This window comes from Canis lupus, chromosome 1, assembly GCF_048164855.1.
Source record: "Canis lupus baileyi chromosome 1, mCanLup2.hap1, whole genome shotgun sequence".
Classification (NCBI taxonomy): Eukaryota; Metazoa; Chordata; class Mammalia; order Carnivora; family Canidae; genus Canis; species Canis lupus.
This window is the reverse complement of record NC_132838.1, coordinates 119,693,482-119,719,732: the sequence shown is the minus strand read 5'-3', so window position 1 is coordinate 119,719,732 and position 26,251 is coordinate 119,693,482. Positions and strand designations below refer to the sequence as shown.

The window sequence follows — 26,251 nt, the reverse complement described above, 5'->3', positions numbered from 1 at the left end:
GCAGGCTGCAGGCGGCTCTGGGTGCTCAGCTTTGCAGTTGGCCCTTGACACCAGCCTGGGGCAGACCCACCTCCTACGTCCTGGGTAAAATATAGGGGTTCAGTACTTCGGTGGGGGCGGTGGGGGAGGCAGTAAAACATTTGCACTTAGTATGTTAAAAATCTATTTCAACCAAAGCAAAAGTGTCACCTATTTTATATAAAAAATATATATATATGTATCTTCTTGATCACAGAGTTGAAAGAACACCCTTTATTGAAGTGGTGTGATGTGCCTGCCCCCGTTAAAGAGTCTCAGCCTAGGTGGCAGCCTCTGAGCCTGGCCACCAGCCATCCGTCAGGTGAGGTCTTCACCCGCTAACTTCAGCAAACACCTGTCACTTCTCTCTAGAACCCCTGCCCAGAGAACCGGGGATATCTAAAAACAACAGTATCATGAACATCCGAATACAGTTCTTTTTTTCTTACGGAAAACATCAGGAAGAAATAACCACAAATATTGCTTACAAAAATAAATTTATCGCAACTTGGACTTGGCTCTGGGAGGCCGAGCTTGTTACTCCAGGGCTTCCTCCGGCGGCACGACTTCCATCAGCATCTGCAGGTGCATGGTGATGGGCTCTGGAAGAAAAGCCGGTCAGAGTGCGGTTAGAGAACTGGAATGAGAAGCTGGCTTCGCTTGCTTCCCGGGGAGCAGTAATACCGTCCCTGCCCCGCACACGGGGCTGTGTCCCGAGAGCCCAGCCAGGACGACTCCCAACCCGAAGCTACAAAGCAGGTGGTACTGCTCGGCTTTAGAAAACCCAGCCAAGCTGCTCCCTACGAAAACTGTTGGAAGCTGGAACTAAGAAGGTGAACAAACGATCTAGATTTTAAGCAGGATGCAGGCCCGGTGACCGTGGACTAAATATTCAGCTCTCGGTGAGTGGTCATTGCACACGGACAGAGAAGGGAGTCGTGCATCTTCCCCAGAGGACGTGGTTTGGTGGCAGTAAAGATAGCTAGCAGGTTCCTACGGCTTTACTGGGAAGTGGCCCCCAGGGTGGCTCTCCCTTCAGCCCACGTCCCCGGAGCGTGGCTAGATTCCCTATCAGTGGGATCAAACCTCAGCTCATGCTCAGACACGTCGGTTCTCACAGCGACACACGTACTTTCCTTTCTGCCGTCGTGTGCCTGCAACTGTCTCTCCACTTAGGGCTTCCATCAGAGTCAAGAGATTAGGCGGTGGGGATTGCTCTTCCAGGAAAGGAAAAATCCCCAGTAGAAGTAATAAAGCCCTATTTTGGGTTTGGCTTCACTTTGCTGGTCAACATGGAACAGATTCCGCGTCGCCCGTAGTACCAGTGAGGCAGGCCTGCAGGCCGAGCCAGGGGCTGAGCCAGGGGCCGAGCCGCCCAGGCCAGAGAAGGGCATTCCCGGTGCAAAGTCTCAGGGTCAGCCGCGCCCCCACCCAGTTGGGTTTTGCTCCCTGGAACCTTGTAGGTCTCTCTGGGTTGCATTTGTGTAAGTAAACCCCAGAGAGGTGCCTGAGGGCCTGGTTGTGCTTCCCTGTTCGGAGGAGAAGCTGAAGGAGCAGAGGCAGATTTCCAACCACAGTGACTCAGTAAGCATTAGGTGACTGCTGTATACACCCGCAGTGACGCTGCGCAGCCCAATTCGGGCCCTCGTCCCCACTGTCCTGGTTTGGCTGTGTCTGGGCTGCTGCTGGGCCTCACATGCTGTCTGTGGGGCGGGAAAAGGAAGTGGTTGGATGGGAAGTGCTCTGGAGGCTGCACGCGCAACGATGTGGACATACTTATCGGTACCGAACTGTACACTTAAAAATGGTCGGGACGGTCGATGTTACGCGTATTTTACAATGAGAAAAAAAGAAAAAAGAAAAGCCGATGGTGGTTCCCCTTCCTACTCGTTACAGTAATTGACGGGAGCAAAGGCAGAGGCCGCAGGTGGCCCCCAGAGGTGTCACACGGAGGAGAAGGTGACCTCGGGTCACTGCGTGAGCTCCTGGGATAAGACAGTCTTGGTGGCATCGGGCCGGGGCGGGGGTCGCGGGCCGCTGCGCCTGTCCGAGCTTCGCTAACACGGCAGCCCCTCGGCTGGTACTTACTCGAGATTTTCTGAGCCCATCCAAACTTATAGTGGACGAACAGGAAGTAAAAGATAAGGCCGCTCAGTATAAATAGGACACAGTAGAGGTACTCCCACGCGGGTTTGCTGATGATCGGGGCCACGACCAGGAACACGGAGATGAGGGTCACCAAGATGGGGATGAAAATGGGCACCTGCCGGCAGAACCACAGGGTGTCAGGATGCGGCCACGGGCATTCACCTACATCCTGAGGATTTTCGTCCAAGACAAAACACGGACACAGGAAGTCTACGAACTCCGTGTGCCGGTCCTCCAATTTCTGTACTTTCGAGATAATTTTGCCAATCTTATTTTATCCCATCTACCTCCCCCACCCCTTTCCTTAGAATATTAAAGTAAATGTCAGATATGGTGTCATTTTACCTGTGAAACATTTGGGACATGTCCTCCTCCAAGTCCTGAGGAGGACTTTTTGTTTTTAACATGTTTATTCCCTCTCCCTCCCTTTTCCCCCTTTTCCCCTGTCACTGGCTTGTTGTAGGAATTGGATGATTCACCCTTTACAGGGTCTTAATTCTAGCTTTGCCCGAGAACTCGCTCCTCTGTCCCTGCACAAGGGTAGTGGATCTGGGGGCAAGGATGCTTCGTCGTTGGAGCAGTGTGCTTCCCCTGGTAGCACGTCGCGGGGCCCTGAATGCCCCTCTGTCCCACTTCCGCTCGCCAAGGTGACGATCCTTCCAGCCAGTGGGCTCAAGGGCCGGGGAGGAAGCCAGAGCCACCAGATCTGGACTCCCCCCGCTTCTCCAGGGAGCTGTTCACTCTTAGCTGGAAATGGCACTTAGAAACCATAAGCTGGGGGGCTGGGGTACTCACGGTTCTTAGGGACAGACAGAAAATATTTTTTTTCCAAGAAGGGAAAAAATTGGCAAGTTCATACTGATATTTCCAATTCATTGCATTTTTCTCCCCCTTAGATTTAGATCTTTTTTTCCTTATGCTTCTGAAAACCTTATTTCTTAATGGCTTTGGCAAAATTCCTTACCTGCTTTACCCTATAACATGCCCATAATAAATAGACAAAATAACTGTGCCAGTACGACCACTACTGGAAGTGTGGTATGAAGAGTAAGATTTCTTGTAGCTCTTTTTAACCTCCGAACATAACCCACAAGGGAGGTTCATTCAAAAAACTGCACTTGACTTTTTCTCTGTGTGGTGTTGTCCTTTCCTTTCCTCATCGCAGAGTAAGGTTTCTTACTTTGTTTTCGTTTTTTGCGGATTTGTTTTTTTTCCCCTTTTATCTTAAATTTTAAACTACTATAATTTTAAACTTCTGATTGATCTTGCTTTATCCTTCCATCATTTATTTCTGAGAATAAACACACACATAAAAGCTCAACCATCAGGCACACACTCCTCTTTCACCGCCCCCATATAAAAGCTGGCAAATACAAGATTGATGGTTTTACATTTTGCTTTTTCCTATGAATATATGCCAGAGATGGTGCCCCCGCCACACAGAGTATCACCCCTCCATCTTTTACAGCTGCATCCCACTCGACTCTGTGGACGTCTCAAAATGTACTCCACCAGCCTCCCATGGATTGACTTTTGGGTTGGGTGGAGCTTTTCTTGAATACAGTTACTGCTGCAGTAAATACCCTTGTGTGTATTTCATACTTTTGCCAGTATCATCTTGGGGGTAGATTACCCCAAAAGGGGGTGGCTGGGACAAAAGATAAGTGCAAGTGTAATTTTGCTAGACGTTGAGCAGTCCCCCTGCCTTCACAGCAGCTATTCCATTTGTATTCAGACGCCACGTGGGAGGAAGTGGGCTGCCACCACCCCCCCACCCCCACCCCCGTGACCTCTCCAAGATGGGGAGTGGCTGGAGCGTGGGATCTGCCCGTCGGATGGGCAAGCAGCGGCACCTCATCAGAATTGTGGCCTGCATTCTCCTATGGGGGGGGTGCTTGCTGGGTTTCATTTGCTTCATTTTTAAGAGTCATTGCAGTTTCTGAGCTGTCTCTCCATATTTTTTGTTTGTTTATATGTTCTGTCCATTTTAGGTGTCGATAATTCCCATCTCCATTTTAGGAACTCTTTAAATTAAGGATAGTAGCCCCCGTTTTGTGACATTATTGCAAGGATTATTTCCCCATCTGGTATGCATGTGCATTTTTAACTTTCTTCTCTTTTTCTGAATGCCTAAATTTTTATTTTGTTGGGGTTTTATGTTTGTCACCATTTTCCCCTTATTGCTTATGGATTTTGAGTCCTAGGAAAGATCCCTTCCCCATTTCTGGACTACAAAGCAATTTATATAATTTATATTTTCTTTATGCATCAGCATCATAATATTTACATTTCAGAACCTTCATGTTTTAATATCCTTTTTTCTGAAGAAAAAAAATATCCTCTTTTCTGTTTTGCTGGCTAGTCTTGCATCGGACTGAACTTTGTAATCAACTCCTGCAACTCTAGAAAAAAAAATCAGATGTATCATGGTCTCATTAAACGTCTAAATTAGGGCAGCCCCCGTGGCTCGGCGGTTTAGCGCCACCTTCAGCCCAGGGCGTGATCCTGAAGACCCCGGATCGAGTCCCACATCGGGCTCCCTGCATGGAGCCTGCTTCTCCCTCTGCCTGTCTCTCTCTCTCTCTCTCTCTCTCTCTGTGTCTCTCATGAGTAAATAAATAAAATATATTTTTTAAATGTCTAAATTAAGAAACAGTGACATCTTGGGGCACATGATGGCTCAGTCAGTTGTGTCTGACTCTTGATTTTGGCTCAGGTCATGATTTCAGGATTATGACATAGAGCTGCAGGTTGGGCTCCGCACTACGCATGGAGTCTGCTTGAGATCTCCCAGTACCCCATCTCCCCCCCACACCTCCCCCTCTAAATAAACAAAACAAAAAACCTGTAAAATCTTTATGATGCTATTTTTCCTAAGAACATGTAAGGATTTTCACTTGTTCAACTGACCCATTTCTATGTTTCAAAAGAATTCCACTGCTACAACTCAGAGGCCTCACTTCTTATAAAGTTTATGGCTAGGCACTTGTTTATTATTCGTTTTGGGGAATAAGGTGCTCTCTTTGTTATCTCTTAATTGGGTGTCATTTTTATAAATAAAGGCTATTGATTTCAGTACGTTTCTTTTCTTTTTTTTTTAAGTAGGCTCCATGCTAGGCATGGAGCCTAGTGTGAGGCCCGATCTCAGAACCCTGAGATCAAGCCCTGAGCTGAAATCGGGAGTCGGACCCTTAACCAACTGAGCCATCCAGGCGCATTTATGTCTCATTATTTTACCGTATTTCCATGTATTTTTTTCTTTGATTCTTTTGGATGTTACAGAGGCACAATGTATCTTTGAAAGGAGGGAGTTTTAGACTTTAAAAAGCCTTTTCTAATTCTTATGCTCTGAATTGCTTTCTCTTATTTATTTATTTATTTATTTATTTTAAATTTTTTATTTATTTGTGATAGTCACACAGAGAGAGAGAGAGAGAGAGGCAGAGACATAGGCAGAGGGAGAAGCAGGCTCCATGCCGGGAGCCCGACGTGGGATTCGATCCCGGGTCTCCAGGATCGCGCCCTGGTCCAAAGGCAGGCGCTAAACCGCTGCGCCACCCAGGGATCCCGCTTTCTCTTATTTAATTGCCTTGCCACAGTCTCCAAAATGCAGCTACATGAGAGCTGAAACGGAAGGTATTCTTGAGGACATCCCTCTAGTGCCACCTTCTCAATTACAATAGCCGTTAGCTTTTTGCTGAAGGGGTATGTGTGTGTTCATGCTAAGGAAACAGTTATCAATTCCTATCTGTGTTTTTATCAGTAGTGTATGTTGAATTGTATCTGGCGAATTTTGTAATCTGTAGGAGGTGATTATAGGGTTTTCCTCCATAGATATATTAATACAGTGAAATGTATCCATCCATGAATTAAATCCGTAATTAATAGGTTTTGTGATCCTTGCCGCCCTTGCAGATGTGACTTAGTCATGGGATATTATCTTTTAAATGTAATTGGGTTCTGTTTGTTAAACAATTTAAGATTTTTATATCAATATTCAAAAATGAGATTAGTCTGTGATTTTTTTCTTTTTCCCTTTTCTGTGCTTTCTAAGGTTTGGTATCAATATTATAGTTGATAGAAAATGACCCTGAGATCAAGACCTGAGCTGAGATCAAGAGTCAGATGCTTAACTGACTGAGCCACCCAGACACCCTGTTGATAGAAATAATTTGAAAAACTAGTAAAGCAACCTATACCTAACCTTTTATTTTAATTTCCTTAAAGATTTTAAGTAATCTCTATACCCAACATGGGGCTTGAACTCACAAGCCTGAGATTAAGAGTCACATGCTCTACCAACCAAGCCAGTTGGGCACCCTTGTAGCTAACCTTTAAAAATATGAGAGGAAGCACAAACACACAAATAAAAATGGTGAAATTGGGCAGCCCCGGTGGCTCAGCGGTTTAGCACCGCCTGCAGCCCGGGGTGTGATCCTGGAGACTCTGGATCGAGTCCCACGTCGGGCTCCCTGCATGGAGCCTGCTTCTCCCTCTGCCTGTGTCTCTGCCTCTTTCTCTCTCTCTCTGTGTCTCTATGAATAAATAAATAAAAATCTTAAAAATAAATAAATAAAAATGGTGAAATCATCTCCAGAACATAAGAATTTTTTTAAAAATCATAAAACTAATTTGTACAACTCTATGTAGATAAATTTGATGAAATGGACAATTTTCTGGGAAGATGAAAAGTTACTAAAACTAACCCTGTCAGAATCCGAATTCTCAGGGAAATTCCAAAAACCAGATAATCTGACTAGCAATCTTAAATTCTTTTTTGTTTATTAATTCCTTATGCACTCTTTTGATTTTCTTTGTTGTTCTTTCTCCTGCTTTTTGAGTTGCCTATTTGTTTTCATTTTGATTGCTGTATTTAATGCAGTAAAACTTCCTCAAAGCACTGATCATAGATCATGTCTTACTGTTATTTTTAGGAATTTATATACCTTCATTTCCTATTTGTTGGACTGAAAAGTTTGATTTAAAAAAAATAATTTCCTGTTTCATTGCATTATAGACAGAGAATGTGGTTGGTCTTTATTCCTAATTTTTTTTAATCAAGGTTTTCTTTGTGGCATTTGTCAATTTTCAGACATGTCCCATATGCGCCTGCTATTTTGGGGACTCAGAGCCTGGACGGGTCTCTAAGATCTGCCGTGGTCTGTTCAGGGCTTGTCACTTGTACTAGTGAGATGTCTGGATCTGTCTTGGACTGAGGGAGACACTTTAAAGTCTGTATGTGTGTCTCCTTGTACTTCCTACAGTTTCTGCTTCATAAAAATGACCTCTGTGTGATTCGGTGAATAGGTTTTCATGCCTGCCATCTCTTTACTGTGAATTTTGGCCATTAGCATCACTAAAGACACTGAAGTGAGTGTCTTGTGCCTGAGTACTCCTCTGATAGGATCACAACCCCTGTTTTCTGAGTATTATTTTCCTTTGCTTGGTCTGTCTTTGCTTATCCTCCTTTGCTTATCCTTTTGCTTCTCCTTTCTGTCTTTGCTTACCCTTTTCTACATATTGTCTATCCTTTGTAAACCTGCCTGAAAAATCTTTTCCCTTTAATGGTTGATTTAGGCTCATTTAAACTCTATAAACCAGGGCATCTGGGAGGCTCAGCGGTTTAGCACCTGCCTTCCACCCAGGCGTGTTCTTGGGTCCTGGGATCAAGTCCCACATCGGGCTCCCTGCATGGAGCCTGCTTCTCCCCCTGACTGTGTCTCTGCCTCTTCTCTGTGTCTCTCATGAATAAATAAATCAAATCTTTAAAACAATTTAAAAAAAATAAACTGAATAAACCAGTTTATCAGTGTAACTGACCAGTCTTTGCTCCACACTGTTTTACAGTCCTCTATGCAGGCTTCTACTTATTGTTAGTTTTCTACCCTTAACGAGTGACATTCTGTGGGAAAACTCTCACCTGAGGCCCATTTCTCTTATTTTAAATGGGGAGAAAAGATCATGTATCACAGTCCCAACCAGTGTCCTTAAATACAGCTTAAACACAGTAAATGCATGTAAATACCCAACATGCATCATACCAAGAAGTAGTAACTGCTTTAAAAGTGATTTCCCCCTGACCAGTTAGTACAGTTGTGAACAAGTGGTTACCATGAATGCGGTGACACGGCCCCCCAACGTGAGAGTGACACGTGACTCTCACTTGTCAGTGTGCCTACGCACGATTCTGACTCGTGTTGGATTTGGAGCCCAACTTGAAACATTTCTCTATTATATTTGAGGATTTAAATACTGATTTAATAAATATTAAATAGAACCTATAATGATTATAACTAAATAACTAATAATTATAAACTAAAACCATAATTGAAAGTTAAATGTAATTGAGTAATATTAATTTCCCCACATAGCTAGCAGGTAGAAATAGGAGTATAAAGAGGTTTATAGATTTATAGAGTCTAGAAAGTTTTGGGATGTTAAAAACTAATAAGCAAAAACAAACAAAAAACCCTAATATGCATTCTACCAAGAAAATGTTAACCAGGAAGATATTCTGATTGTTTCCCTATTGGAGTCTTTATATAGAGGGTCTTTTATGATACGGGGTCTTATACGCATGCGCACATGTTTGTATGTCTTTATTTATTTTGGATCTATCTTTTGGGGTCTATAAATGCTGTTTTTGTTCTCAGAGTTGCCATTATAAATAGTAAATATCACAGCTCACTCTCCTCTTTTCTATACATTGTCTATAATAAGCAGTAATAGTATTAGCTAGGGAGTCTTCTCTTTCCTCCTCCTAATTTTAGATGGTAGCCTGGGGCAGTTTCCTAGGCATGCTTTCCTTAACTGGCACGCTTTCATACGCTTTCCCTTCCATTTTTGTCGTATGATATTGTCAGTGCTCGATGTTTGCATCCTTGTGTCCCCTTTATCTCGTATCATTTAGTCCAGTTCTGTAGTTAAGTGTATTCACCTTGTGCCACTGACTTTTTGGTTTCTGAAGCTTGTTCTCTAGGTGATTCCTCCTGAGGGTTTCATGTAACAATCCATGCCTTGAGGTGTTTCATATTAGTAACTTTATTCTTTTTTTAAAGATTTGCTTATTTGAGGGAGAGAGAGAGAGTGAGAGAGCGCACCTGTTGGAGAGTATGGGGAGGAGGGGCAGAGGGAGGGAGAGCATCCACAAGCCGGACTCTCTGCTGAGCACGGAGCCCAACACGGGGCTTGATCTCACAACCATGAGCCCATGACCTGAGCCGAAACCAAGAGTTGGCTGCTCAACCAACTGAGCCACCCAGACGCCCCTTGGTAGCTTTATTCTTCGAGGTCAATTTGGACATAAAGCCTTTGGCTTATATTTTCTCTCTTTGAATACCCTAAACATGTGCCCCATTGTCTCAGGGTATGAAGTGTCGCTGATGAGAATCCTAATACCTACATTAACTTTATAAGTGAATTGGGGTGGAGGGAGGGCATGACAGGGGCAGTGGACACCCAAAGCATGATCTTTCAAAGTTCCGTAATTTAATCAGAACATATTTCCCTCTTGCTCCTTCTAGCTGATTCTCCAGTGATGTCATATACCTTCCAGAATTTTGGTTCTGGTCCCCTCCTTTCATGGTCCCCCTCCCACTCTCCCCCCTGTCCCAGGAAATGTTTCTTGAATTACAGTTCTAAAGCATTCTGTTGCCTTGGGGTGCTTGGTTGGCTCAATTGGTTGAGCCCCATGTTGGGCTCCTAGCTCCACAGGGAGTTTGCTTGAGGATTCTCTCTCTCCCCGTGCCCCTCCCCCAACTCATGCTTGCACTCTCCCTCACTCAAACAAACCCTTAAAAAAAAAGAATTCTGTTGCTTTTATTTGCTGCTTCTTCAGGGATTCCAGTTCTACATGTGTTAGGGCACTTCTTCCCCTATTTTTGATATTTTCTCTCAAATCCTCTTTCCTTATTTAAGGGATTTTTGTGCAGATGAGAAATCTATTCTACCGTCATGATTTTGCCTGCCAGATGACCTGATTGAGGTGGGACTTCTAAACCCCATGTCTCAGCTGGCTCCAGAGACTTGGTGACAGTCCAGATAACTGTCAGAAAGACCACTAGGCACATTTTTGAAACAAAATCCTAAAGCCAAAGACATTATCCTGTTCTTGTCCTGTTTAAGCCTTCAGCTTTCCTACCTCGTTCCTACATCTGCATTTGTTCAGTAGTACAGCTGTTAACAAAACAAAAGCCTCTAACATAAACAAAATAAGTTCTTTGTCGCATTGGCACATAGACCCACCCCGGCTGCGCAGGGAGGTGGCGGGGAACCCCAGTTTGCAGATGTAGACTATTAGTGGTTGCCCGCACGGAAATGGGTGTGGGTCAGAATTCAGGCGCAAACTCCACCCTAAACGATGATGTTCAAGGGAAGAGGAGTAGAGTCAGGTTGGAAACAGATTTTAAGGTAGGTATTTTTAAACCGTTTCAAGAAATCAAAGCGGCTTGTGACATTTGGGGCACAAGACCTACCTTGATAGGCCTTTCCAGGTCTTTCTTTGTGAACCTCATCACAACCAGTCCCAGAATCGTCAGGCCGTAAAAGAGCCACGCAGCAAAACTGAAGTAATTGACCAACGAGTTTATGTCACCGGGGATGATGTAAATAGTCGCTATGATGCCCTAGAGGAAGGAAGAGTGGATTCTTAGGTCACTGGTGCATAAAAACAGGATCCCTGTCACCTCTCAGGAGGTCGAAGAAGCAGCGTTTCCTGTGGATGAACCTGTCGGCATGAACGAACCCATGAATCCCCTTCTAGCTGGAGTGAACCCAGCCTTTGGCCGTGATGAGTGTTCTCCGTGACGGAGAGGACCTGGAAACGTGTGACTCTTTGAAGTTGCAGTTTTAAGCGGCGACAGAACAAAATATGCATGTACATCCCACCAGCTCCCTGATGATAAGCTTTTCTGCCAGAGAGTCTTCATCAGGGCAAAGGAGCCCGAGCTGTGACACTCAGCCTGGTTCAGCCTGGTCTTGACCAGCCTGAGCTGCACGGCCTGGGCGGTGTGGTGTGAGGCCTCCCCTAATCTTCAAAGGGAGTGGGCTGATGGACAGCAGTGGTTCTCCTGTGGGGTGGAAGGAGCCTGGCCCCGAGGCTGGGCTTGCATGGTCCGTAGGGGGTGCCACACAACAAAGGACCGTCCCTCCACTGAGAAACTCCAATTAGAGAATGTCAGAGGGCCTCCACTGCACAGGGATGCCGTGACGTCTGAACTGTTGGGCCATAATGAGAAGCAGTGATCCGGAGCCACCTCATAAAGTGGCATATTCTCCTTCCCTGGAAGCTGGTGGGGTTTTGTACAGTTATTACCAGGGACCCAGACATACGAATGTACATGTAAGGACTGTGGAGGGTAGAAAGTTGGGAGAGTCCGTGTCTTTCGTAGACAAATTCAGAACAAGGAACAGACGTTGGGCAACCTGTTGGAGCGGTCATAGGCTTCTTAGTGCACCTACTTCATGTGGAGGAGTAAAGGGAGCCGGGGCCATTTGGAAACCACTGGGCTTAGTGATACTGGTTTACTCCAGAGCCTCTCGGCCTTGAAGGGGGTGTTTTGACACCAGAATTCATACTTACATAAAAGATGATGGCGGGGGCTGGAGTCAGGCGCTTGACACTAATGTAGGAGAGCACTTTGAGCATGTGGCCCTCCCGGCCCGCCACGTACACAAGCCTGAAAGAGCAGGAGGAGAGGGATGGATGGGCACGCAGTCTGTGGTGCCACCACTGGGCTTCCCCACCAAAGCCACGGAGGAAGGGACTCAAGGGCACCTGGTGTGGTCAGTGGGAGTCGGTCTCAGGGAGCTGAGTGAATTTGGGGGAAGTAGGTGGTTAAACGCACCTGAGAGCCATGCTTCCTGGTACTGAGGGTCAGCTACACAGGGGAGAGCATGGGGGTGGCTTGGGGTTTGGAAAGGACCTTTCAGGAGGAGACTCCTACTCTGTGTCCTCAGAATTATGCTCTTACATAATAGAAAAACCAGTCCAGGGCCAGTGGACCCCAGTGCTTGGAACACCTGACGGAAGCAAGCACAGAGGTGCCTGGCACTTCCTAAACCCAAGCTGTACAGGATTTCCATATTAAATAAAAAAAGGATGCCTGGGTGGCTCAGTGGTTGAGCATCTGTCTGTGGCTCAGGTCATGATCCTGGGGTAGTGGGATTGAGTCCGGCATCAGGCTCCTGGGAGGGAGCCTGCTTCTCCTTCTGCCTATGTTTCTGCCTCTCTCTGTGTGTCTCTCATGAATAAATAAATAAAATCTTAAAAAAAAAATAGATCTGAGAGGGGCACCTGGATGGCTCAGTAGGTTGGGCAATATGACTCTTGATTTCGGCTCAGCTCTTGGGACCCTGGGATCTAGTCCCACCTCGAGCTCCATGCTCAGTGCAGAGTCGGCTTGGGATTCTCTCTCCCTCTCTGTCTGCCCCACTCTCCATTTGCACGGACACTCTCTAAATAAATAAAATCTTTAAAAAAAAAAATAGACCTGAGTTATGAAGCGGAGACAAATGCAAAATGTAGACAGGAAATTGAGAGAAGAAACAGGGAGCCCCCCGAGTTCCTTGAATGGGGTAAGAGAAACTTGAAGAAAAGCAGAGAGCTTCCATGGAACTGAAAAACAGCTTTTAAATTAAACCCAGTTCTAAATAAAAAACATACCCAGATACAAACATCACAGTGAAAGGAAAAAAACATTTTTTTAAAGCTTCCAAATTTAAAAGATGAACTACAAAATGAGGACAACCAGAACAGCAGACATGGCACGAGAATATTTTCAAAGCAACCTGGGAAATCGGTTTTCAGATTCCGGGGCTGTATAGCTAAGCCATCGTTCAGGACTCCTGGCAAAATAAATATATTTGCAGGTGAACAGGGACTACGACACATTTTCTCTTCTTCGATCCTCATTGGAAACTATTAAATCTACTCCAACAAACAGAAAGAAACTGAACTCAGGAGTCGTTTGAAGATGCGATGTGAAGGAAACAGCAGTAAGACACGTTGATATGGATGTAAGTACACACGTTTTCAATTCTTATCATGATGAACTTTTCTTGGAGGGGAGGGTTTATAGACAAGGTGCAGCTGATCTACCGGACGTAGCGAAAGGGAGAGAGAGCCCTTGCCGGAGAGGGAGGAGAAGGGAGATGTTTATAGCCTCTGTTAGGTATTTGAGTTAAATTTTAAGGGCAATTGCTAAAAGAACAGAAAGAAAACTTCCACATCAGGAGAGAAAAGAAAAGGCATTTGATGGATAATAAGTCAGGCTAAGATTTTTTTTTTTAAGCTATGAAAACACAGTATGTTGGAGATAATCCCACTGTAACAGGAATCCCATCAGATGGGATCAGATGATGATGATCGCGTAGATTGTAGATCCAGGCCAGAGATGCCCTGGGGGGTTGTTGAAAGAGACACAAGCCAAAGCCCCCCAAGGCCGAGGGGGGAAGAGACAAGGGATGGATGAACATGCTACCCGAAGCAGCAGCCCTGAGCCTGTAGGGTCCTCAATATCAATATTGGACAAAACAGAATTTAAGGCAAAATGAGTTCCTGTGGAAAATGGAAGCCATCTGCCAAGAAGATACGAAAACCGGGAGCCCTTGAAACGTAGAAGGCCAAACTTGACAAATCCACTGAGAGCAGAAGATCTGAAGAGTCAAGGCACGGGCTTGACGATGATAGAGAAATCAAGGTGACTAGAACACAATACACCTTATTTTCAAGACCCTAAGAAGCATTTTTAAAACCTGCAGTCAGCCACAAGGGAAGGCGTAAAGCTTCCAAAGAAATGAGATCATAAAGATCCCTCACTCTGACTACACCACCATAAAATCAGAAGTCAGGAATACAAAGTCCGAAAGGGCTCGTCTATTTAAAACTACGTATCTGAACTTTGAAAAAGACATAAACATGGTATCAAGTTAGTTTCCCGAACAAGCCAGTTAACACCGGGAGGAAAGGAGTTGCCAGAGGGAGACAGGTTGCAGGGGTGCTGGGACCTCACACTTTAAACCCCTCAGCACTCACAAACCTCTCCGTAAATTCCATGGGCTCATAAAGCAAGCGGGACGTTTGGAACTGGACACAATCATTGCAAGTGCGGCTGGAGGGCTGAGTAGGCAAGGGGGAGCCAACCACTGACAGGGAGGCACCGTTTCTTCCAGATGGTACATGGCGGGGGTGGGGGGGGCTATGAGGCGTCCCTGTGCACAGGGATAGGACAGGGCCCAGATGGGCATGCTAATAGTGGTATTCAAACCAGGAGGGAAACGACGGACTATTAATAAAAAATATTGGGACAACAGGTAGATGCTTGAGGGAGAAAAGTGAGATTTATGCCTCATATCAAAATGCATTCCAAAAAATAATGCATTCCAAATTGATCAAAGAGCCAATGTAAAATGCTAGGAGAAAACATGAGTGGATATTCTTGAAAGGAGGGAGGTTTGTCTACACGACATGGAAAACTCAGACCCCAGGAAGCAAGAATCTTGGATGTGGCCCCACAAAAATTCTACCCAACACATAATTCATAATTCTGGCCAACCCCCAAGCTGCACAGGTATCCAATTATACAAAGTTAATGCAGAATGGGCCGTAAACCTAAATGTGAGGGCTACACCTATAAAACTTCTAAAGTAAAACAGAAAAGAAACTCTTTGTGATCTTGGGTTGCGCAAAGGCTATTAGAGATGACAACAAAAGCATGATATGTGGGGAAAAAAAAAGTTAAAAACACACACATTTCCAAGACACCAGTAAGAAATGAGAAGACAGGTCACAGACTGAGAGAAAGTGTATGTGCAAGTCAGATACCCGAGAGAGGGCTTGTATCCATAATGTATAAAGAATTCTCTCTTTTTTTTTTTTTTGTATAAAGAATTCTTACAACTCACTAAGATGACAAACAGCCCAAATGAAAAAGTGGAGAAGAGATTTGAGTAGACATTTCATCAGAAGACATATGCATGGCTACCCGGCACATGAAAAGATGCTCAGGAGCATCAGGAGTCCTTAGGGAAATGCTGTTAAAACCACAGAGACGTGACTTATCCCCACGAGAAAGACTAATCAAGGAGACCATGCCAAACGTTAGGATGTGGAGAAACTGGGATGCTCATGCATTGCTTCCAGAAATCAAAATGGAACAGTCACTTAGGAAACAGTTAAGCAGTTTCTTCTGTAACAGTTAATCACAAATTTACTGTAGGAGCCAGAAATTCTACTCCTAGGAATCTACCTAAGAAGAATGAACACACACGTGTGTGAACGTGCGCAGTGGGCATTCAAATGGCCCAGACTGGAAGCAGCGCAAACCTCTAGCGACTGGAGAATGGATAGACAAAAGGCGGTGGCTCCGCGCAACGGAAATCCAGCCGTTGCAAGGAATGAGCAGATACGTGCTGTGACATGGGTGGACCTCAAAAATAACATGCCAAGTGAAAGAAAGCCAGATGCAAAGGACACCCTGCATCGCGCCAGTTAAATGAAATGTCTAGAAAAGGCAAGGTTAACAGACACTGGAGCAGGTCGGAGACAGTCCCAGGCCCGGTGCGGCGGGGAGCAGGGGCTAGCTGCAGTCAGGCAGGAGAGAACTTTTGGGGATGATGGGAATGTTCTAGAATCGGAATGTGAGGCTATTTGCACAGCTTTATAGACATAATAAAATCATCGAATTGTATAATTACCAAGTGAGACTTAACGGTGTTTACACCTCAGGAGAGCTATTGAAATCGTGTTCCTGGGGATCCCTGGGTGGCGCAGCGGTTTGGCGCCTGCCTTTGGCCCAGGGCGCGATCCTGGAGACCCGGGATCAAATCCCACATCGGGCTCCCGGTGCATGGAGCCTGCTTCTCCCTCTGCCTGTGTCTCTGCCTCTCTCTCTCTCTCTCTGTGACTATCATAAATAAATAAAAATTGAAAAAAAATATTAAAAAAAAAAAGAAATCGTGTTCCTGTGTATTAGCAACAAACTTACCAGGGACTGACATTTAAAAAAAAATTTACAGTAGCACAAAATATGAAGGTTGTTTTTAGAGAGAGAGAGCGCGTGAGTGAGAAAGAACAAGCGGGTGGGGAGGAGCAGAGGGAGCGGGAGAAGCAGGCTCCCTACTGAGCGGGCCCGGGCTCGATCCCGACACCAGGACTGTGTGACCCAAGCCGAAGGCAGACACATGCCCAACCAACCGAGCCACCCAAAATATGAAATGTTTTGGGATGACCGTGACAAAACGTATGCAAGAGCCACATACTGAAACTACTGCAGAAAGAAAAGAAAAAACATTTTGGAAAAAACTGAAGACCTAAATAAAGGGAGCGGGTCCTTGCCCTCGGGTTAGAGCGATCAACACGGTTAGCGAAGATGGCAGCCCTCTCCAAATTGAGCTACAGATTCACGGCGGCCCTGAGCAAAATTTGACAAGCAGGTTCTCAAATTCGTACAGAAATGCCAAGGATCCAGAAATAGCCGAACGCTCTGGAAGAAGGGAAGTTGCTGGACTGGCACCATCTGTGCTTCGACACAGCGCCGCGAAGGATGGTTTTGCGGTCCTCAAACACGTCCACTGTATCCTCCTTGGCAATTCCGCCCTCGCAAATGAATCCATGCAGGACACCGGGCAAATGGACAAAGATGTGTTCCAGAATGTTCCCTGTGGCAGTGTTTAAGAGAACAACCCCCCACTGGGGCCGTGAGCTGAGGTTGTGTGACGTTGGGTCAACTGGAATACGATGCAGCTGCTGACGGTCTCCAGGCCGGGAGGGTCCACGGGGCTGGCGGGGCCGGCAGACGATGTGGGTTTGTGTGGGATAATAATCCCACATTATCAGAATGTGGGACAGGAACAGAACTGTGCCGGTTGCTCTCATGCTGCCACCGAGACCGTCGGGGTAAGTGGCAGACTCCCGTGGCCCGAGAGCCCAGAAGGTTACTCTCGGGTCTCCATTACATATATAGTCACGGGGGAAGACGTTCAAGAGACTTCAGTAGGCAATAAACGGGACCAGCGTATCTCCCCATGTCCCCGCATCCTGCCTTGTGTGACGTTGACAGCACTGCCCCCGCCGCTGAGGAGCACAGGGTGGGGCCACCATGCCCAGCACCGGTGCACAAGCTCGGCCGTACGTTTTGCTCTCTTTCCTGGACTTTGGGTTTTCTTATGTTTTTATTCAAATTCCAGTTTTCTGTTATGCTGTGAGGTGTAAGCCCAGCAGGGCCCTGAGGGCTTCTGTCCTGAGGCTGGTCCCTCCTCGAGTGCTGATGGGCCTCTGGTGCCCTCTGGCCTCCCCGCCCCCACCCCCACACCAAGTGAGTGCTGGGGTTCCCTACCTGCCCGCCGTGAAGCAGGTCCCGTTGGCAGCACCGATGGTGGAAAAGGCCACGAACAGGGGAACCACCCAGGAGGCCGGGTAGAGAACGCGGTCACCGAACGTCTGCAGAGAGCAGCACAGGAATCCTTTTTTTTTTTTTTTAAGATTTATTTATTTATTCACGAGAGAGAGAGGCAGAGACACAGGCAGAGGGAGAAGCAGGCTCCATGCAGGGAGCCCGACGTGGGACTCGATCCTCGGTCTCCAGGATCACGCCCTGGGCTGAAGTCAGGTGCTAAACCCCTGAGCCATCGGGGCTGCCCAGCACAGGAATCCTGAGGGACCTGCACACTCCACCCGAGGAAGCTGCTGGGCCTCCCCAGGGCCTGGCCTCTGACTCCCCTCAGGGGAGGAGGACCTACACGACCACTTGACCGCTTCGGAGAAGAACGACATAGCCTCTTCCCCTCCCAGAGGAAAGCGACCAATACTAACTCCACTCCTGACCATCTTGCTCATGGTTGCAGGGTGACCTCTCCTGGGGCTAAGTGTTCCCAGCGACTTGGGGATTAATATGCAAAGCTTAGAAATGCCACCCATGGTCGGGATGCAGGGAGGCTCGGTTTGGCTCCCGGGACTCCATTTAGAGCATAGTCTTTCCCCTTCCTGACACACGGGAGCAGCCACAAGCTCTAGAGAAAGGTTGGCCATCTGTGGGGTGCACGCTCCCCCTCTGATGCCACCATGGTGCCCTTCTGCACACCACCTCACTCCATAAAATCTGGGGACTAAGGTCCAGTTCTTCGCAGAGAAGAACTGAGGAGGCCCTGAGCCTGGATCAACCTCCACCTGTTACCTCCACCTGTTACTCTGAACAGAACCGTGTACAGACCGTAGGGAGTCAGTGCTTCGTCTTTGGTCCAAGTGCCTCCTTGGTTTGAGGGACACTTTACTGACGACCTCCCGACACAGAGAGGCAGACATGTCCTCTCCACCTCCCACCGTCCTAGCTTGTCATTTCACTGTCCTCCCGACACCCCTGGCTTCCCGCTCACCCCTCACTCAGCGTGACCCTGTTCTCCCCGCGCCCCAGCCACTTGTCCTCATGGCCCATGACCTCATCGTACCCGAGACGGCCTCTCCCCCCGCTCCCCACCCACCCCCGTCGCCCGTTTGCAGTTCCCTTCCTGGCCCGCCCCCGCCCCACGAGGCCTCCAGCGCCTGGACCCCCGGCCTCTCCCACTGGCACCCACATGCATCCCCTTGCCGTCGAGACCCCCCCACAGTATAATCCTGCCCTTTGATCCCTCCCCTGCACTTCCTCGCCTGTATCCATGAAAACCCCGACCCCGGGGCAAACTCGGCCCTATGCCCCCTGCGCCCAGTGCCAGAGCCCAGGCCCCAGGCAGAACCTTCCACCCGCTGGCACAGCCTTTGTCCTCGGGTACGTCCTTGCTGCTGCCCCCAACGGCTGCCTCTGCCCCGAGTCCTAGACGATGACTGCCCCCCCCTCCCCGGGGCACCTCGGCTGGGCATTTAGGACTTGCCCCGGAGCCCAGCAGCCTCCGGCCCCGGGCCCTGGGCACTCACCACGGCCACCGCCTGGGACTGCAGGAGCTCGGTGGGGGTCATGACCGTGAAGTAGGCCACGTTCATGAGAAGGTAGCAGCCTGTCACCAGTGGGATCCCGATGATGATGGCCAAGGGCAGGTTTCTGGGAGCGGCAGGGACCCAGGGTCAGAGCAGAGCACCCGTGGGAGCTCCGCGAGCCTGCGGTTCCTGTCCTGTCCTGTCCTTTCTCGCCAGCCCCATCCCTCCGCCCCAGCCAGCCTGTCCCCGTGGGGGGCCGGGGTCCCAGCCGCTGCGGGAGGCCCACCCCCACCCCCACCCGGGGTTGTCAACTGAGGAAAAAACAAAAGACAAAACCCATCCCACTCTCAGGCTCCGGGGCGGAGAAGTGGGACGTCACCTGATTCACCTGATTCAAACTCAGCCTGACGTAAAGTGGGGGTTCCCGCACCGCCCGGAGCAAAGCCGCGCTCCCACCGGTGGGAATGGGCTTGGGGGGAGCCAGCACAGCAGGAAGGGGCCCCGCTTCCTCGGGGAGACAAGCGGGCTTGCGGGCCCCCGCTCCCCCCACCCGACTCTGCTTTCTCACCTGAAAGGGTTCCTGAGTTCTTCCGTGATGTAATTGAGCTGATTCCTAGGAGGGAAAAGTCACGCGAGTGACCTCCTTCGGCCTTCCTTGCTTACGCGCGTGCAACACAACCCAAGCGTCTCGTTGGAGACTCTCCGGAGAAGGTTCTCCCGCGGGGCCTCAGGGTGATCTCTTTCAGAGAAAGCCCGTGACGGTCCCCCCCCCCCCCCAACTGCGAGGTCTGCACGTCTGTCAAGCGATAGGCCTTTGCTCTCTGGGAATCATGAAAATTTTCCAGAACCCTCGGGAGCAACGGGTCCCCAGGCTGCTTGGGAAACCTGGAGGGTTTTGCGGGAGGGAAAGGCCAGGGTGACGGGCGGGGGCCAGGCTTCTTCCTCACACGACACGGGCAGGACCTCGCATCTCCGCCGTGGGGTGGACGCGCTGCGGAGGCTTCTGGCCTAGTCGGGCGCCCGCCCGTCTCCGTGTCCCCCTCGGGGCCCAGCCTCGGCCACCGTGTGGCCCGCGGAAGGGGCAGGGGTCTCGGGCCTGCGGGCTCGGAGGGCGAACGAACCGAGGGGCGTGTGGACATGAGCCCCCCGAGCCCCGGGGCTTCTGCAGGAGCCCGTCCCAGCGAGCCTACCAGCCGTCGTAGGCCCAGAGGCCGTTATAGAAGGCCAGGCTGATGGCGCCCACAGACAGCTTCGCGCCCTCGAAAGAATTCTCGAAATTCCTTGTATTTCCTGTAATGAAGCCAGACAGCGAACTGTGGGTGTCAGAGGACCGCACCGGGACCCCGCGGCATCTCCACGACCGAAGGGCGCCGCCGTGACCTCAGGTTATCACGCGAGCTCCGAAAGGCCGGGAATCCAGAGCGGCCCCTTGGCACCCCTGCCGGGCTCCCCGAGGGACAGGCCGCGGGGGACGAGGCCCAGCCGTGTGGCACCCGCCCTGCCCGCCCCGGGGCGCGCTCACCTTGGGCCAGGAGGACCAGGCCCCCGATGATGATGACGGCCACGATCACCAGCTTGGCCCCCGTGAACACGTTCTGGACGTAGCTCCCCAGCCGCACGCTCAGCGAGTTCACGGTGGTGATGAGCACTGGGAAGAGCCAGAACGGGGGTGACGGCGCCCCCGGGCCCAGCACCCCCCTTCCTTTCCCAGGGGCCCGGAGCTGCCCTCGCAGCCGCCCCATTGGCAGGTGTGCCTGGCGGGGACCTCGGAGCCCCGCGATGCGGAAACGGCCGGGCCCCAGGCGAGGATGACCCGGGTGTCACCTGCGAGTACTTACAGATGGCAGCGGCCGCGAGGCACTTCACCACAGCTTCGGGGGGCTTGCAGCCTGAGTAGAAGGGCGCAGAGACGTACTCGGAGAAACTGAGGCAGATGATGGCGAAGGAGGTGGGCTTTATGACGAACAGGCTGGTCCAGGAGAAGAGGTAGGCGGGGATGGGCCCGAAGGCCTCCAGCAGGTAAGGGTACTCGCCCCCCGACTTGGTGATCATCGTACCGAGCTCCGCAAAGCACAGGGCGCCTGGAACGCAGAGAGGCGTGGGGCGAGGGTGAGGCCTTGCCCTGCTCCCGGGGAGCCCCCCCACTTCTGGGGCCACCCCACCGGGCCCCCTCGGCTCTCTGGCCGGTCTGCACTCGTGCCCCACAGGTGCTGTGCGGGACCCCAGCAAGCGCGGGCCGGGGTGCGGAGGGTGCCCGCCTGCCTCGGGGAAGCTCCCCAGGGAGGCCCGTGTTCGTTACCCAGTGTTGCCAGGACCCCACAGGCCACCCAGATGATGAGACAGGGCCCCACGGCCTCCGTGTTGCTGAGCACAGACTTGGGGGAGATGAAGATCCCAGAGCCGATGATGGTGCCCACGATCATGCAGATGCCGCTGAGCAGGCCCACCTGGGATGCGGCACGGAGGGCGGTTAGGGCGCCCCCCCCAAGCGCAGCCCCCTCCCACCACTGCCGGCCCAGCTCCCGTCAAGCCCGAGCACCGTCACCACGGCCGGCAGGTGAGTCAGGCAGGCCCCCGTCACGCCCATTTTACAGAGGAGAGTGCGGAGGACAGACGGGTGATGGGGCTTCCCCGGGAGTCCCCGCGCAGCACCCCTGGCTTGGGCGGTGCCCCGACCTCTACCCCCGACTGCCCTTGACAAAGCGGCGCAGACGCCCAGATGGGTTTAAAGGCTGACTGAGCAGAGAAGTCAGGGCCCTGGTCTGCGCCAGGGGCCTCCCGGGGAGCAGGGGGGAAGGGGGGTGCAGGGGGAGATCCAGGGGCCTCCTGGGGAGCGGGGGCGGGGGGGGTGCAGGGGGAGACCCAGGGGCCTCCCAGGACAGAAGCACCCAGAGGCCGCCGAGCTCTGATGCGGTTTGGCAGGGAGTGACCGGGGCGCTGGCAGGACGGCCTGGGCTCTTCTCCCCTCGGGGCCTGTTAGGCTGATTGACCCCGGGGCAGGGGCCTGTTAGGCTGATTGACCCCGGGGCCGCGGGAAACCTCCAGAACCCTTCCTCCTGCTGAGGTCTGCACTCACCGGAGCTGCCCCCAGTTTAGGAACGAGTGGAGGACACACCCCGGGGTCAGCTCGGTGCTTTTCAGGGGGAGCGACACCCCTTAGCCAGCCCCTAGGGACCCCAGACCCCAGGCCAGCTCGCAGGCAGCCGAGCCAGCCCCCGTCCCTCCTCCGGCCCCTGCCGCCCGCACAGCCCAGCCCGCCAGTGGGGCCCTCGCCGCCCCCTGACCCCCCGAAGCCGACCGTCCACGCCCCTCTAATCGCGTGGAGCCCCCCTGCCTTCCAGCCCCTGAGGGACACTGCCCCCCGCCCCTGGGGCGCAGGCCCCCCCAGTCCAGCCACTACTGCGGTCCATCTCACAGGATCACCCACGCCCCACCCATGTCGCACGCGCACCCCTGCTCGACTCCCTACAAAGGAACGTGTTTCCCATCATTGAAGGAACATGTTGAGGGACAGGCCGGGGGCAGCTACTTGGTGGAGACCTATAGAGGGGGCGGCCCACGGCAGAAGGGCCCCCCGACCGTCCCCCCGGGCCCGAGCAGACCCCAGCCGTCCAGGCCCTCGCCCGGTGATCCGAAGCACCCACGCGTTAGCCTCACAAAGAAAATGCAGGATTCACGGGCCGGAAGGCAAGAGCTCAGCCCCCAGAAGTGTTGGCTTGGAGGTGTGCTTTCCAATCAGAGATCGGGGGGCTTCGCGGGGCCGCCGCTCGCCGCCCGGGCCCTGCGGGGGGACGGACTTGCCTCCTTCTGGAGACTCGTGGTCTTGGGTTCCTTGGCCTGGATGCTCCCCGTGGACCTCTCGTCGTCTCTCCTGTTTCTCAGGCTGTTCTCCTCCATTTCTCCCGCCGGTCCTAGGGGGGCTGCGAGGAGAGCACTCGGCCCAGCCCGGTGGTGGCGGCCAGGCCAGGGCACCCCTCGGCCCCCCCGTGCCCAGCTCCACTCCACCAGCAGCGCCCAGCTAGGGCAGGGACGGGCACCTGCCGACCCCTCAGGGATGGTGTGCGGGGTCCGGGCCGACCCGGGGGAGGGGCTCCCGTGCATTTGCTCTGGCGCCGCAGAAGCCCCCAGGGCCCCCCCCCAAGCTGTCCGCCCCTGCTCGCCAGCAACGGCGCACCCCAAAGTCGTTCTACGTCCAATTTCTCTCTTTCTCTCTGTCTGTCTCTGTCTGTCTGTCTCTCTCTCTTTTTACTTTTTTCCAAAAATAAAAAGAAGTATTTTACAACATCCTGGAAGACCCTTGGTGGAACCGAGTCCAAGGACGGCACGCATCGCCCATGGTCACGTCCAAGGCGAAGGCACCGGGCACAGGGCAGCCCCGCGGCGGCGATGCTCCCGCGCTGAGCGACAGCAGCCGCGAGATGCTGGGGGGATCAGCCCGAGGCCGAGCCGGGGTGCTCCCTTCCTGCGCCCTTTCCCTAAATAAAGTCCCTCCCAGGCCCTGGGGGGAGGGGGCTGCCCACCGCCCTGCGGCCTTACCTTTCCTCGCCCTCGCAGTGCCCGGGGAGCTGCCCAGCTCGGCCGCCGGCTGTGTCTGCGCGTCTGCACAGACGCGCCCTGGGAATGGCCATGTCTTGTGCCCAGGAGTGGAGGACGCCAGAAGGTACAGAGGTCAATAAAGGTAATTATTAAACACCTCTTTTTTTTCTTTTCTTTTCTTTTTCTTTTTTCTTTTTCTTTTTCTTTTTTTTTTCTTCCAGCAATGAAGCCTGGATCCCGCGCCCACAAGGGGAGGAGGGCCAGGCACAGGCCAGTTCCTGCGCACAGATGTTCCCGTGCTGTCGCTCACTGTTCTTTCCTTAACCAGAGCCCCCCCACATCGGGTGCATCTTGTCAGGAGATCCCTCTAAAAACTGGCAGCGGAGGGGATAAACTTTGGAACCAGCTCCTTTTATTGCCTTAATAAGCTAGATTTACAGCCGGGGGCAGGCGGCACCCGGGGGGACCGCCGGCCGGGAACTCGCTGCGGGTCAGGGCGGGTGCCAAGCCCGCAGGACCGTGGGTGGGTCTTTCCCGCTCCCCTTTGGGGGTGACTGGGCTCCGGCCCCGCGGACCCGCCCTGCTCTGTCTGCACCTGCAGCCGCCCAGCTCCGTTTGGCCCCAGTCTGTGTTGATGGGCTCGTGGGGTGGAGAAGGGGCTGCGCATGTCCCCAACCTGCTGGGGAAACTGAGCCCAAGAGACAATGGAGTATGTGAAGGCCCTGGAGCTCCAGCCAACGCCCCCCCCCATTCCAGAGGTCCGAGTGTGCTCAGAGGAGCTGGGGACAGACCCACCCTCCCGTCCCTCCCCTCCAGGGCTGACTCGGGTGGCGGCTCTAATCCCTTGTCCCAGATACGTTCTCAGCGGGGAGCTTTGTACTGTTATCACCACCGCCTCCTCCGTTGTTTCCGTTGTTTCGCGCTGGGCTAAATCTGACAGCATCTTACATAGAGACCAAAGGTCACAGGAAGGAGCAGGACAAGCCACAGGGGGTCCCCAGGGAGCACTGTGGGGCGGGCAGGGCCTCAGGGCTGTCCCCAAAGCCATCTGGAGGACATTGGGACACTCGCTGCCGCGAGTCCGCGCTCCCCTGCCCACCGTGCCCCCCGCCCCCCCACAGGGCCGTTCCTGTGGCTGCCGGGCCCTGGCGCGTCTGTATCTGCACAACACTGCAGAACACAGAACACTCCTGGGGTCAAAGTTGCCTCCAAAGGGCTGCTGTTCTCAACAGAAATCATGTGAGGAGGGCAGGGTGGGTGGCGGGTGGGAGGGCGACGCCCAGACCAGGCCGGTGGCCACGGGTGGCTCAGCCTCTCCGCAGGCGCCCAGATCCGAATCTCGAGGGGGGCCGGTCCCGCACAGCCCCCACGGCCGCCGCAAGTGTGGGGCGTGCAGGGTTGGCGTGGTCCGGCCTCTGGGGCCTCTGCCCCGGAGTGTGCACTTGCTAAGGGTGAGAAGTCGCTTCCGTGCCCCTGGGGTCGCGGGGGAGCACTTCCTTCCCCAGGCTGCCGTGTGTTGTCAGCTTTCCCCTGGCAGAGGGAGCGTTCCCCTCCTTCCGTAAATCGCCCCCACTCAGGGGAGACAATCTGGATGTGCCCCACCCCCCCCCGCCCGGGCTCCTGGAGACCTTGGCCCCCCCTCGCGCGCCCAGCCCTCCCCCCAGGGCCCAGGTGGCCCCCGCTGCCTGTTCCCCTCCGGGCGCTTCCCGGCCCCTTGCACCCGTCCTTCTCGCACCCCCCCCTATTTCTCAAGGTTCTGGGAAGCTCTTGACCTTCACTCAAATGTGCTTGTGGTCTGCGCAGACGGACCCGCGTCGCGTCTGCGTTTTTCTTACCGTTTGGGACGTGGTGCGGCGTCTTCGCGTCCCTTCTGCAGGAGCCCAGGCCCCAGCCCATGCTGCGCAGCCTCCTGGCCTCTCTGGTCCTCCGAGCCCCGGAGGAAGGCTCAGGCCCCCACGTCGTCGCTCCAACCCGTCCCGGCCTGCCGCCGCCTTTCTCACACTGCCTTCTGTCGAGGCCGCGGGCCGTGGGCCTTCCCGCGGCGGCCGCCCCGGGCTCGGGGCCTCCGGGCTGCGAGAGCAGAGAGCCCGGGCCTCCCGCTGCCCTCCAGGCGGGAGAACCTGCGGGGAACCGGGCACGGGCTCCGCGGTGGAGGTGGAGCGGCTGCCTTGGGCTCAGCGTGACCCCGGGCCCCGGGATCGAGTCCCGCCTCGGGCTCCCTGCAGGCAGCCTGCCCCTCGCTCTGCCTGGTCTCTGCCTCTCTGTGTCTCTCACGAATAAATTAATATATAATATATAATATATATATTTTATATATATATATAAAAGAATCAGTGGAATGTGCCGAGTCCTTAAATGCCAAGGATTTACAGTCTCACCATAAAAAAATTAGCACGGGGGATCCCTGGGTGGCGCAGCGGTTTGGCGCCTGCCTTTGGCCCAGGGCACGATCCTGGAGACCCGGGATCGAATCCCACGTCGGGCTCCCGGTGCATGGAGCCTGCTTCTCCCTCTGCCTGTGTCTCTGCCTCTCTCTCTCTCTGTAACTATCATAAATAAATAAAAATTAAAAAAAAATTTAAAAAAAAAATTAGCACGGGAATTCCCTCCCTCCTTGTCACACGAGCTCCCTGTTTGCTCCTT

The 26,251-nt window shown here is 52.2% G+C and overlaps 1 protein-coding gene across 1 annotated transcript; it reads right to left on the bottom strand.

Annotated features, from left to right (window-relative positions):
* Positions 1–237: 237 nt before the first annotated feature.
* On the bottom strand, positions 238–23,779 carry SLC7A9 (solute carrier family 7 member 9). The gene is made up of 13 exons (XM_072782632.1): positions 23,609–23,779; positions 22,874–22,992; positions 21,372–21,519; positions 20,911–21,153; positions 20,595–20,720; positions 20,263–20,362; positions 19,641–19,685; positions 19,073–19,196; positions 17,502–17,605; positions 11,747–11,843; positions 10,641–10,790; positions 2,107–2,281; positions 238–620 (listed from the first exon to the last, which is right to left on the bottom strand). The coding sequence occupies exons 2-13, from the start codon at positions 22,967–22,969 to the stop codon at positions 556–558; spliced, it is 1,473 nt and encodes a 490-aa protein (XP_072638733.1). The 5' UTR covers positions 22,970–22,992; positions 23,609–23,779; the 3' UTR covers positions 238–555.
* Positions 23,780–26,251: the final 2,472 nt, after the last annotated feature.